General features: G+C 38.0%; 1 protein-coding gene across 7 annotated transcripts in view; it reads right to left on the bottom strand.

The window, feature by feature from the left end:
• The window catches only part of LOC124183578 (sodium/calcium exchanger 1), a 1,216,563-nt gene that overhangs the window by 526,074 nt on the left and 678,294 nt on the right, over window positions 1-12,195 (bottom strand). For 6 of the 7 annotated variants that reach the window (XM_046572225.1, XM_046572227.1, XM_046572229.1 and 3 more), the window contains exon 5: window positions 2,955-3,134. The exons of the other annotated variant lie outside the window; for it this stretch is intronic. In XM_046572225.1, coding sequence (XP_046428181.1) covers window positions 2,955-3,134 — 180 coding nt within the window. The remainder of the gene's footprint in view (window positions 1-2,954; window positions 3,135-12,195) is intronic. 7 annotated transcript variants of the gene reach the window in all.

Genomic DNA, 12,195 nt, shown 5'->3' with positions numbered 1-12,195 from the left:
TTTCCCGCGAAATTGTGTTATTTATTTATTCACCCTCTCACTCACTCATCCCATCCCGATTGAAGTTAGAGAAGAACTCTGGTCAAACGACCAAAACATGGTGTATAATATATGAGAATAAAACTGATAATATATATTTTCTAATTGTCTTATTTACCTGCGTATGCAGTTTTATAAGAGATTAAAAAATATATGAATAATGAATTGGGAGAAAAAACAAAAAAAAATTGAAAACGAAAACGTACATAGACACGATCCGTGAACCTTCAGCGTTCTAGTCCGTCGTCTTACCATGTCAGCTACGCCAACTATTGGTTCCAACGTCCACGCTTAACGTAGTTCACGCACGAGCCAAAACGGCCCCCACTCCGCCAAAATATCTCAAATTTTCAAATCGCGGTATCTCAGCAACCAAGGCCAATTCGATCAAACATTGAAAACGACGTTAATTCGGAGGTCTTTAACTTTCACCACGGAAAACGGGAACCCGATCCGCGACATCGGAGGTACCTAATTTCCTTGTAAATAGATCCCACCCTCTACCCGTTCTTTATATGTCCAAGCTACTTCCAACAGAACCCAAAAATCACTATATCTCGAATATAGCAAAGGTCTTGGAGTGGGCAGATTCATTGGAGCCGCTTGAATCTTCAGAGTTGACTTACAATTAGTTGACTTATGAAACAGCGAATATTTTCGCATTAGGAACTGCTAACCAAATTCGAACTCTTCCGTTTATACAAATTCAAGACATCACGCCCTCATCGGAGTAATTTAAGATTGAGATCATGGCTCTGCTCAAAAGATTTAGAGCCCGCGTTGCTCAATTAAACCTCTTTTCCTGTTTTCAGAAGAAGAAGAAAAGTACGCGTAGAAGGAATTTTGTTGCTTCACTTCAACAAAATAGCCCAGAAATAAGTTGAAGAGTTTATTTATCAGGTTAGAAATATTACGAAATGGATCGAAACATGCTCAATACATTTAGGCATAGATTAACGGTTCATGGTGCATAATACAAGACATGCCGCAGCATCCACAGCTGACATCAAGAGCGTTGACATAAACGTCATCAGAAGTAGAACTGGAGTTTGGAAAACTCGAAAGTTTCGCGAGATTTACGTATTGTTGTCACGAGCGCCGCATATTTACACTGTATATAATATATATCACAAATTATGTCAGTTATTATTATCTTTAGAGACAAGGCAGCATAGCTTAAATATATTAGTTAATCTATATAAAATATTTCATTATTGACAGTTCGTGGAACAACCGAGCGCAACGGCGTAGTTGGACGGCCAGCAACGTGAGCGTCTTCGCGCCCACCAGATCCCGGGTGTAATCAACACCGGGATGAGGCGAGCGCGAGATCACGCGCTTCGAGGATGACAGTCGCGAGGCGAGCCTTTGTTCCAAAATTGCAAATTCAGCAAAAAACCTCGCTCGCCGCCCGACGTTCCAAGGGGTGTCGGACGAGCGAGCGAGGTTAGTCCCGTTTGAGACCGCTTGAGAAACGACATCAACGGAACCCGGCTCCTTCCAAGCTACCGCGTATAGAGCTATAAGCCCTTTTTCCGACACCGACGATTAGAGTATAGTACTCTAATCCTACACACGGCCAGAAAGGCTTCTCGCGTCGCGATATAAGTCTTGCGAAGCTAGTAATAAGTGCAGAACGTTAAGCAACGAACTACTTAGAGCAGTGTAGTTTGTAAGCAAGTGTGAGTGTGAAGGTGTGAGCTATTCAGCGAGTTCGAAGCCGAACCAGCGAAGAGTAAGTGAGAGGGAGAGAGAGAGAGTAGCATTGAGTTAAAGATAATTGTAAGCTTCCTTGTCTGAAAATTCTCTGCTTTTACTTCATTCGATTTTATTAAACATTTTCATTTGGCTTTCCATCATAACATTTTGGTACGATAAATTGAAATCCTCTAACCCTATTCCCGGGGAACGCCCTGTAGAGGACGTTTACCTCCTAACCCACATAAAAAATAAATATAAACCTCTACCTAGATACCTAGAGGGTTAAGTCGTCGCGTGCGAGACCGCTCCGCACGTGACACTGTCAAGCCAGACAGAACCTTTCTTTTCACCGTTTCCTACGATGCTTAACAAATCATGTCCTTGCATTACTTGTCGCAATCTTGAAAAATCTCTATAGTAACCTGACCTTCAAAATTACATAACAATACTTAACGTAAGCTTATATTGTTAATACTAGTCAAGGCAATACTAGTCAATCATATTAAGTCTCAACAATAAAATAAATCCTGAAAATCATTAAATAAAAATGAATTGGGCACTGCTATCATTCAATAAAATAGATACTCTGAATGTTTATCAATATGATCTCAAAGAACGAGACTCTAAATATAATTCAAAATCAAACAAGTGAGTGACGTTTGATTGGAATCACATGAGAGTCTCGATTGAGTTGAAAACATTCCACCTTAAATTTCCACCCAAATGCCTTTCCACAGACTACGGATAACTCGAAAAATATGAAGAATCGGAAAATTGTGCATCCCTAGACGGTAACACGGTATCGGTTTTTTTTTTTTACTTTCTGAAACGCAGCATAATCTTGTCGAATCTACTGATATTACTTATGTGATCATTTCGAGCAAGACTCTTGTGTAATTCCATTCGAAGTTCACTTTCAGGTGAATTCCTTCGATTTTTGATTATTCAGTTGATTAAGTGTGTTTGTTAACAACCGCTTAAGAATTTGGCCTCACATAATAATATCTATAGGTTTGAGAGGGATCATATGTGTCTGACGATAGGGTGATACTTCATTATTTATGCCCGTATAGAAACGTTGTCAACTTTCTTTTTACTTATTCTTTATACTTTGAAAAATATTTTTTGAAAACCATCACATAATAATTATGAAATTTCGATTCGTGTACAGTATTTCGAAAATAATTATAAGTTTTTGTTGATGATCAACTAACCTGTGGGCGGGATAAAGGCGAAGAGAAATTTCCAGAATATGGTAAGTGAGTGCATAAAGTAGTCCATGGTGCTTGGGGATGCGGCTTGGCTCGGGCTCCCGTCGCTATTCTCATTGTCTCCCCGTCCATCGCCACTGACGGTCAAGGCCTCCGTGAACTGCTCCTTCCATGAACTCGTCCCTGTGGAAAAGGTATATACCATACTTCATACATCAAGTTTATCTTACTCCGCATAAAGTTATTTACGGTGAATGAACGGTTGTAACCACACTGAAGTAGTTTTTATATAGTCAAGTATAAGGGTAATTCGCGAACAGGTACACCATCGCCACATGTTTCCAACACAACGTTTCATTATAAGCCTACGCCTACTGAACTATGGTCTAGGGAAGAGGATGATAACAAGTGTTGCAAACAGTCACAGATACATACAGAGGTTCGTAAAGACGTACAGAAAATTACTAACAAGGAAACTGCCTGAGGTGCCCCCCCCCCGATGTCGACCATTTCAGGATATGTTATTCTTCATCGAAATCTAAGCGACACGTATTTTTTTTTTATCGGCGGAAAAACGGTTTCAAGGGGTGAAATTAATCCCCAAAATTGGGCATCCTCAGTGGTTGTTTCATAGTTTCGCGTACTTCCAGTTGAGATATTTGAATGAAACCAATTGGAGAACAATTCCTATCATGAATAACGAAAAATTCATTTTGGCCGGTTGCGACGGGGTTGAATAGTCGAAAATTGTAGGGGTTGAGAGTTAAAAAGTTTTTATAACTAAGAGACTATTGTTGGGATTTTAATGAAATTAATGGCATTTGACACAGCAGAAAAAAGTAGGGGATACGTGTTTTTGCGTTTTTCGAAATAACGTCACTTAGGGGGTGAACTACTCTTATACACGTGCAGCTGAATTCCCATTAGAATCGCACTATTTTGCTTTAATTCGTCTTATTCAACATTACAAAGCTCTTTCTAAGCAACAATTCAGGAACTTCTTTTCAATAAATTTCGGTTGCATTTATAACAAAAACCAATCCCACAAATTGCCGAACGGTTTCTGGCATAGTTTCTTTTACGGTCATGAAATCTTCCGGAGCCCGGTATTTCAGTAGTTTTTGAGGTTACTGGAATCGATTGCGAGCTTACAATTTTGGAATCAACACGGCTAATGCTGTAAACATTTAGGACTTTGGTTATTATTTTTTTCCAAAACATTGAAAGAAATCGGAAAGTTAATCTGGAAGGGCTTGTATACCGTTGAAGAAATTCAAGTTCTCTTGTGACGCTTAATTCGAAACCACTTTGCTCTGAATTATACAAATTCGATAAGTTTACACCTTGTACGAATTGTTCAGCTAGTTTTCTCAAACTTTCGGTATTTTCAATGGTTTTTTTTGGCGATGAATTTTCCTCGATACAATACGATGGGCAATTTTGAACGAATTCACCCAATGTTTAGATGCTTTTAACCGAAAGTCTTTATAGCCTGTTGCTTTTTGGGCTTGTAGCGCCCACCTTTGTAAATGATTATCGTGCACTGGTAATCCAGCATCAACAGCGAATTTGAAGTTTCGCCATGTATAGTCACAAATTCTAGCTATTTTTTCCTTGTATGTTCCGCCCTCATTAAGATAATGAACCCAGTGACGTAATTGGCGAACAGATTTCACTTTTTTGAACTTCTGGCGGACACTTTCAATGTTCGAATTTTTTTTTCTCCAGACCTCCAGTGATCAACTGCTCTTGGCTTGTATTCGTACGATGAGTTCTCGTCCTTGCCAGTGCATGCGTCTGGAGGCGATTTTCATAAATTGCCGATGCACATTCTTCATCCTCCACTATTTCCATTTATAAATTTTCATACGGTTCTGCAAAGTACAAGAAACTTTCTTCCTCCATCTCAACGCAAGTGTATTCCTTTATTGCATTTAACAATATAGTTTCAAAATGATTTTTCAACTGTACGTCCTCGTTACTTACAGGCGTTTGAGTAATATTAATCGCTTAAAATGTTTTCACAAGTAACCGTATAACGTTGAAGGGATTGATTCTCATCTTTGTTATGGAAAAGAATTATTGCACTTTCAAATTTTCAATAACATATAAGCAACAAACAACTTATGCAAACACACCACAGTCGATTTGAGAATATGAGCTGAAAATTGGCAGCATACAATGATTCCAAAATTGCAAGGTCAGAATTAATAATATCAATTGATGCTCGGCTGCACATAATGACTACATCTATTGAACTGGCCACTCGAACTTCTAGTGAGAATTTAAACAGTCGCGAGAGCGGTGCGGCAAGCTATTTTTAACCTCTAATGTTTTTTACGCGCCAGTCAACCAGAAAAACATATTCATTTTTATCATATGTCTCGCATGATACGTCGCAACAGGCAGATAAAATCAGAACTTCGTCGAAACAAAATATGATTGTTTTGGTGCTTCTGTGTCACAAGATAACTTGAATTATTTCAATGCCATACAAGCTATTTCATGTTAACTTTCCGATTTCTTTCAATGTTTTGGAAAAAAATAATCAACAAAGTCCTAAATGTTTACAGCATTAGCCGTGTTGATTCCAAAATTGTAAGCACGGAATCGATTCCAGTAACCTCACAAACTACTAAAATACCGGGCTCCGGAAGATTTCACGATCCTGAAAGAAACTGTGCCAGAACCCGTTGGGAAATTTGTAGGAGTGGTTTTCGTTATAAATGCAACCGAAATTTCTTGAAACGATAAAGCTCCTAAATTGTTACTCCGAAAGAGCTTTGTAATGTTGAATAAGACGAATTGAAGTAAAAAAGTGCGCTTGTAATGGGAAATCGGTTGCACGTGTATAAGAGTAGTTCATTCCCTAAGTGACGTTATTCCGAAAAACGCAAGAACACGTGTCCCCTACTCTTTTCTGCTATTTCAAATGCAATTAATTTCATTAAAATCCCAACAATAGTTTTTTGATTATAAAAATTTTTCAACTTTCCTCCCCTACAATTTTTGACTATTCAACCCCGTCGCAACCGGACAAAATGCATTTTTCATTATTCGTCATAGGAATTATTCTTCAATTGGTTTCATTCAAATATCTCAACTGGAAGTATGCGAAACTATGAAGCAACCACTGAGGATGCCCAATTTTGGGGGCTGATTTCACCCCTTTGAACCGTTTTTCCGCCGATGAAAAAAAATATGTCTCGCTTAGATTTCGATGAAGAATATCATATCCTCTAATGGCTGAAATCGGGGGGGGGGGGGGGGGGGGGGCACCTCAGGCAGTTAGTTTGTGAGTTCAACGTATGGCAGTAATACGATTCCCAAACAGTTTTATTGTGGTTGATCCTAAATGCCTAAAATTTCAATTTAATTTCTTTGTACGAATAAGTTTGTTTCGTAATATCGCGTGGTATTTCATACCCATCATTAGGTTGAAAATATCGCATTCCTTCACTTCACCCAAAACCGATAAAAGCGATGGAGACACGTCTGACATCAAGACTTGAAAGGAACAGTTAGCTTTTCTGATAAAGAAATGATATTGAAAGCTTATTAATTTTTTCATATTGTAGCAAGCTATGAAAATCAGCTTCGAGAACGCCACACCACGTGAACTGAATACCGTATCGTGGAAGTCACAGGTCAGGTCGACAGCAACGTGCAACCAGCTAAAGAGAAGAAAACATCATTTTGACTTCCGATGAATGCCTACCTTAATTGTGAGAACCGTCGTGCATAATGTAAAGCAAGGACCACCGATTATCTACAGTTCCTGGCCAAGAGCCAACCCATTGTGATATCGCTGCCACCACTTGGATACTTCACCAACAGCCCGGGCAAAAAAAGTCCATGTCTGACCATATATCGAGACAATCTCTTGTAACTTGAAAATAAACGGCGCATGCGCCAAATAATTCAACCTCATTGGTTGGCGAAATCTTCCGGCAGGGATGTTTTTGGCTGCGATGCGGGGGGCCAATGTACACAAAATGTATACGTTTGAATTTTCAAAGAGCATAAGCATTAAATTCCGAACGTCCTTTGAAGAATCAACTCTCCGACCCAGTAACCAATGCTTCGCAAAGCTTTCCGAGTCATTACCTCGATTATTTGAGATTCTAACCTCGAAAATTCGTATCAACTACATTTTCGCCATAAACAGTTTAACAGCTGAACTTTGGGATGGCAAGCCTGCATGAACACCCGATAGAACTCACGCATGCGCGGTTGATTTTCAAGTTTCCAGAGATCGTCCCGGTATAGGGGAAAGACGACTGGGTCGTACCACTGTGGACTTTCCGATTCAAATTTTTTTCTCCATTTCTCAAATAACACCGAACCAATATTTTTCATATACTATATTTCTTTAGAAATAACTAGAAAAATTAGCGTAGTTTCAAATTAAAAGTAAAGGGGAAAACAATTTTTTTTCTTGAATCTCTGCAAATGGTACGACTTAGCCAACTAGTAGGCTAAATCGTACTACCGGTAAGGTGAATCGTACCACCCTAAAATTCAAGAAAACATGAATAATAACCCATTTCAAGTTAAATCTATAATGCTATAGTTTTTCACATAACATACTAAAGCTTCTCAACATCTTATCATTATTGATATCGTGTATCAAAGATTAGGGTAACATTGCTCGACATTGCACTTTTTGAATGTTCTCAACGTAGTTCCGTAACGATAAATTAATCTTTTGGCCAAAGTAAGTTTGTAATTGTAATAATATTGGCAGTAAGTAGCATACCTAAAATAACTTGACATGATAGGTCTTGTTCATGTAAAGTATTCCACTTATTTCTAATTTGAACTTTCTTTTTACTTAAGGGGAGACGTCGGTGAAAAAAAAAGTCCCGTATTTTGGTATCAATTTTATTGAAATTTGGACCACTTATTAACAATCCTAAAACTCGGATCTGATCCAAAATTCAGCTCAATAGGTAAAGTAATTCCAAAATTATGCATTTTTTTCTAATATTTCTTCGAAACATCCCTTGCGCATTAGGTTTCATCGTAGAAGGTTGAAATTTTTTGTGGATACATTTAATACCATAAACTAGAAATTGTAGCAGGCAATTTTTGATTAGAGATTTTTAAGTCATTGAAACTATTATATCAATAGTTTGATTTTTTTTTTTTGCTACGATTTTTCGTATATTATAGGCTGGGAAATGAGTTATATTCACCGGAGCTAAAATTCCCTGCAACAATTTCAAGATAATATGTCTTTGAATATACCTGTCAGAGGGTAAATTAATTGAATGAAACCTATTGCGCAAAGAATTTTTTGAATACCTGAAAACATAGTTCTGAGATAAACGCGATTGAATGAATTCAGTTTCATGACCTTCTTAGAAGCAAATATGAAGTATGCACAGAATGAGTTATTTACTGTAGAGATAAGACACTTTGATTAAGTTGACTTTAACATTGATTTGGACCATATAAAATTGGGTCAAACCGAAAAAAATTCATTATTCAGTAATTTTTTTTTTGTTTTAGAATTCCATTTATTTGAATCGAGTTCAAAATTTATCTCAGAATGTAACTAATAATATTGATAAATGATGTGTCGCTCGTCAGTGCCTATCGCAGTTTTGATTGATCTTCAATTCCATTCCTCAGTGCCAGTTTGTATCCAATCGGCTTCTGCGTAACTGTTCTGAGGTCAATCCTCTTCTTACTCTGCTTCTTCGTCCAGAATCATTCAATTTTCAATGAACTCATTCCGGGACATGAAAGCACAGCCTATACAATAATATACCTGAATTTAACTTGGGAGCTGACTGCTTGCAAATTAGTCGTGTAAAGAAACCGTTAGAATTTCCTGACACCATATGTTGTCATTTCGGTTTCTGTTTCAGCCTTCTCCGCAGCAGTTTTTTTAATTTTCACTGTTCGTCTGGTTTTCTTGCACTTCGTCGTTGCTTTCCATTCAGCCTTACGCTTTCATCTGGCATCATCTTTTTTGCATCATCTGCCACTTTGTCAGACCTCACTGATATCTTTGCCTTTTGAGCATGGAGTGCTCCCATTTCGAACTCAGCAACTGCGGTTGCTACTGTAGTTTTTACTGCACTCTGATTCGTAGCCATCTTGCCGCACTGCAAAATTGGGCAAAGTAGCATCTAGTTGGGCTGCGACAAGGACACACATCTGGGAGTATTTTGAGGGTACCTGGTAATCGATGGCCAGTACAATAAGGATGTCAATGACTATTCCTACTCCATATAACGATGTGAAGCCTCGTTTCTACGACGTACTATTGTAAGATACTCCGACGCCTAGTACTGTACTACTCTATTCTTCATTGAAGGATCTATCACCTCATGCGCTGTTTTAACAGTTTTTATAGCTTTCTCGAAAACTCTAGCTTCTAACTTCTCAGTCTTTGCAGTCAACTGGTCCACATGACTTTTCCACAAGTTACAGACACTCTTGCCTTTCATACGCACTAAGATACAGAATTTTTTCATACTTGAGTGTCCGAGTCTAACGCCGATCATCCCATCAACTATTCTCCTGTTTAATTCGAAGGGTGGCCTTGCCGAAGTGTCATTGGTTCGTGTGATTTTCACCCATTTTATAAAAAAATTACGTCGGAGTAGTTCAAACCACAAGAAACATTTGTCACAGTTCATCAAATCTCTCGTTCGAAAAATGGCTTGACAAACACATTCGTGGGAAACAACTGCTAAACCATAGAAATTTGTATACCTAGATGCTTAGAGTATATATCAAAATAACCGGTACGAGAGTTATCTGCAATCTTACCGACCGATGACGGCGCACAGGCCGCCCGTAAACTTTGCTTTATTTCATTTTAAAAAAATAATGGAACATATTAACGGACTTTGGCCGAAATGGTATTCAAATGTTTTTTGCGTCACTCATCATGACTCCAAAGGCGGATTTTGAAAAATTTGAAATACGGACCCATTATGATAGTCAGAAGTTAAAAATTTCTTCATGGTGCCAAAAAACACATTAAACAAAATATTTCAGCTATGCCAAATTTTTCCGTCATTTTTGACGAAAATTTCACCGAAGTCTCCCCTTAACGTAGCATATGTAGGATAATTTGATTTGATATTGCTTATACATATAAAGTATTTAAAATCACTTTATCTATCAATATAGCTAGCTTATCTCGGATTTGAACTCTTCTTCGGTACTTTCTGATAAAACTGTTTGTTGTCTCAGTCTTTATTTGCAGGTGAAGCATAAATATTTCTTTGATTCAGGCTTACATCCAACAAAGGATTGATCATACCAGTCTCACAAGTGTAACATTGAACCATGTCTTCGATCTTAGCTATGACACAGATTCCGCAATACCACTCTTCTTCATCAATTTCAATCGTAAGGTTTATATTTTTTGATATTGACGCAGCGGATCTGGTATTATCGGAAAAAAGTTTCATTGGCTTGACGTCCACTTTTCCTTTTTATTTTACTTTTTCGATTTGGTTTGCTTTTTTTATTTACAAATCTTTTTTGCACAGGCTGTTCGTGAGTTCTACAGCGCACCACAACCAACACACTATCCCACTAATAATTCCACACCTACCACCATGGACATTGCTATAAATAAAAACATCAGTCAAGTTTCACACATGAAAGTCCTACATGAACTCAACTCAGATCACACACCGGTTGTAATTGAACTAGGATCACAAGAAAAAATCTGTGCTTAGAAAACAGCCCATGAATACAAAAAAGCAGACTGGGTTAAATTTAGAAAACACCTTGATCAGAAAACAATCCTCACATCAACAATCAAAACAAAAGATGAGCTAGATCAAACAATACTGAAATTCACCACCGACATCCGCAATAGTATCGATAAAATTATCCCTAAAACAACCTTTAAAAACCTGCATGACAAACTACCATATAGTATACTGCGAATGATCGAGCAAAGAAACCACCTCAGGAAAATCTGGCAGCGCTCTAGGCAAAATAAAGACAAAGTTGAAGTAACTAGACTCACTCATCAAATAAGAACAACTATAATCAATCACAGAAATAAGTATTGGTCCAAAAAATTGAAAAAGTTGAATCCTAATGACAACTCACTGTGGAGAATGACTAAAATACTGAAAATGGAGGACAACAACATCCAATCGCCGGTAAACCATGGAGTTGAAGCCTTCACTGACTACGATAAAGCCAATATGCTGGCAGACAAATTTGAACAGGTTCATAATATAGATCTAGTTAATAATACATCTGATCAGGTAAACATAATAAAACAGGTAAAGAAATATCTAGAAGAAATTGATGATGAAAATTCGGATAAGTTTATAACATCGCCACGCGAACTGTCATTTATAATTAAAAAGCTACCTTCTAAAATAGTACCAGGACAAGACACTATACAGAATATAGAAGATGAAATTAGTCGAAAATTCCGGTTAGGTGAAGAAGTTTAATTATTTGGAAAACGTAAACATAATAAACGTTTCCGACGTTTCGGCCGGGCCCTGCCGATCATCCTCAGGAAAATTTAAAATTTGACGACCAGTTCATGTGTTACGCCCCGACGTACCGCCTTGGCGTACCTTTTTCAAAATTCCATTTCATTTCATTTCTTTGATTATTTCATAACAATCTCATATTCTAATAAGGTCACGTACAGTCCTCGGCATCCGCTGACATTGTATCTTATTTGCTGACACCAGGAATCGCGCTATAAAATTACTGACCTAGTAACAGCGGCGCTCAGCCCGGGAATATCTCTCTTTTTAAGTCAAAATTATCATCAATAATTAGGATAAACCACTACCTTTCGAACCACCAAATTAAAATAGATTATTTGTTAAGATGTGTGGATGAATGCGTGAGAATTATCTTAAGATACCTTCTGTTAACATCTTGTACGTATAAATGACGAGATTGAGAATCGTTGGAATACCATCGAATGACGCGAACTAGCGCTGACCATGTAGATTTCGACACCGGGAGGTCGCCCCCGCACTTAATCGGCTAATTACTGTTGCAACTTATTGCAACTGCAGATTTTTCTCTATTAATACCCTCTGGCCCAAGCAGCCATGTCTTACGTCTGTCAAGTCGCGAAGTGCGTGGACGTAAACCCGGATTAGCCCTCTCGAGCAATAGTAGCGTTCGGAAAATCTTAGTTGTGACCGGCCTAAAGTCTCGCGCTAATTCGTCAAATTCGAGCATTCAGTTATTCTATTAGCTGCAAGAGACTCACTTTCTTCAACGT

This window comes from Neodiprion fabricii, chromosome 5, assembly GCF_021155785.1.
Source record: "Neodiprion fabricii isolate iyNeoFabr1 chromosome 5, iyNeoFabr1.1, whole genome shotgun sequence".
Taxonomy (NCBI): Eukaryota; Metazoa; Arthropoda; class Insecta; order Hymenoptera; family Diprionidae; genus Neodiprion; species Neodiprion fabricii.
The sequence above is the reverse complement of the archived record's forward strand: the minus strand, read 5'-3'. Positions and strand labels throughout refer to the sequence as shown.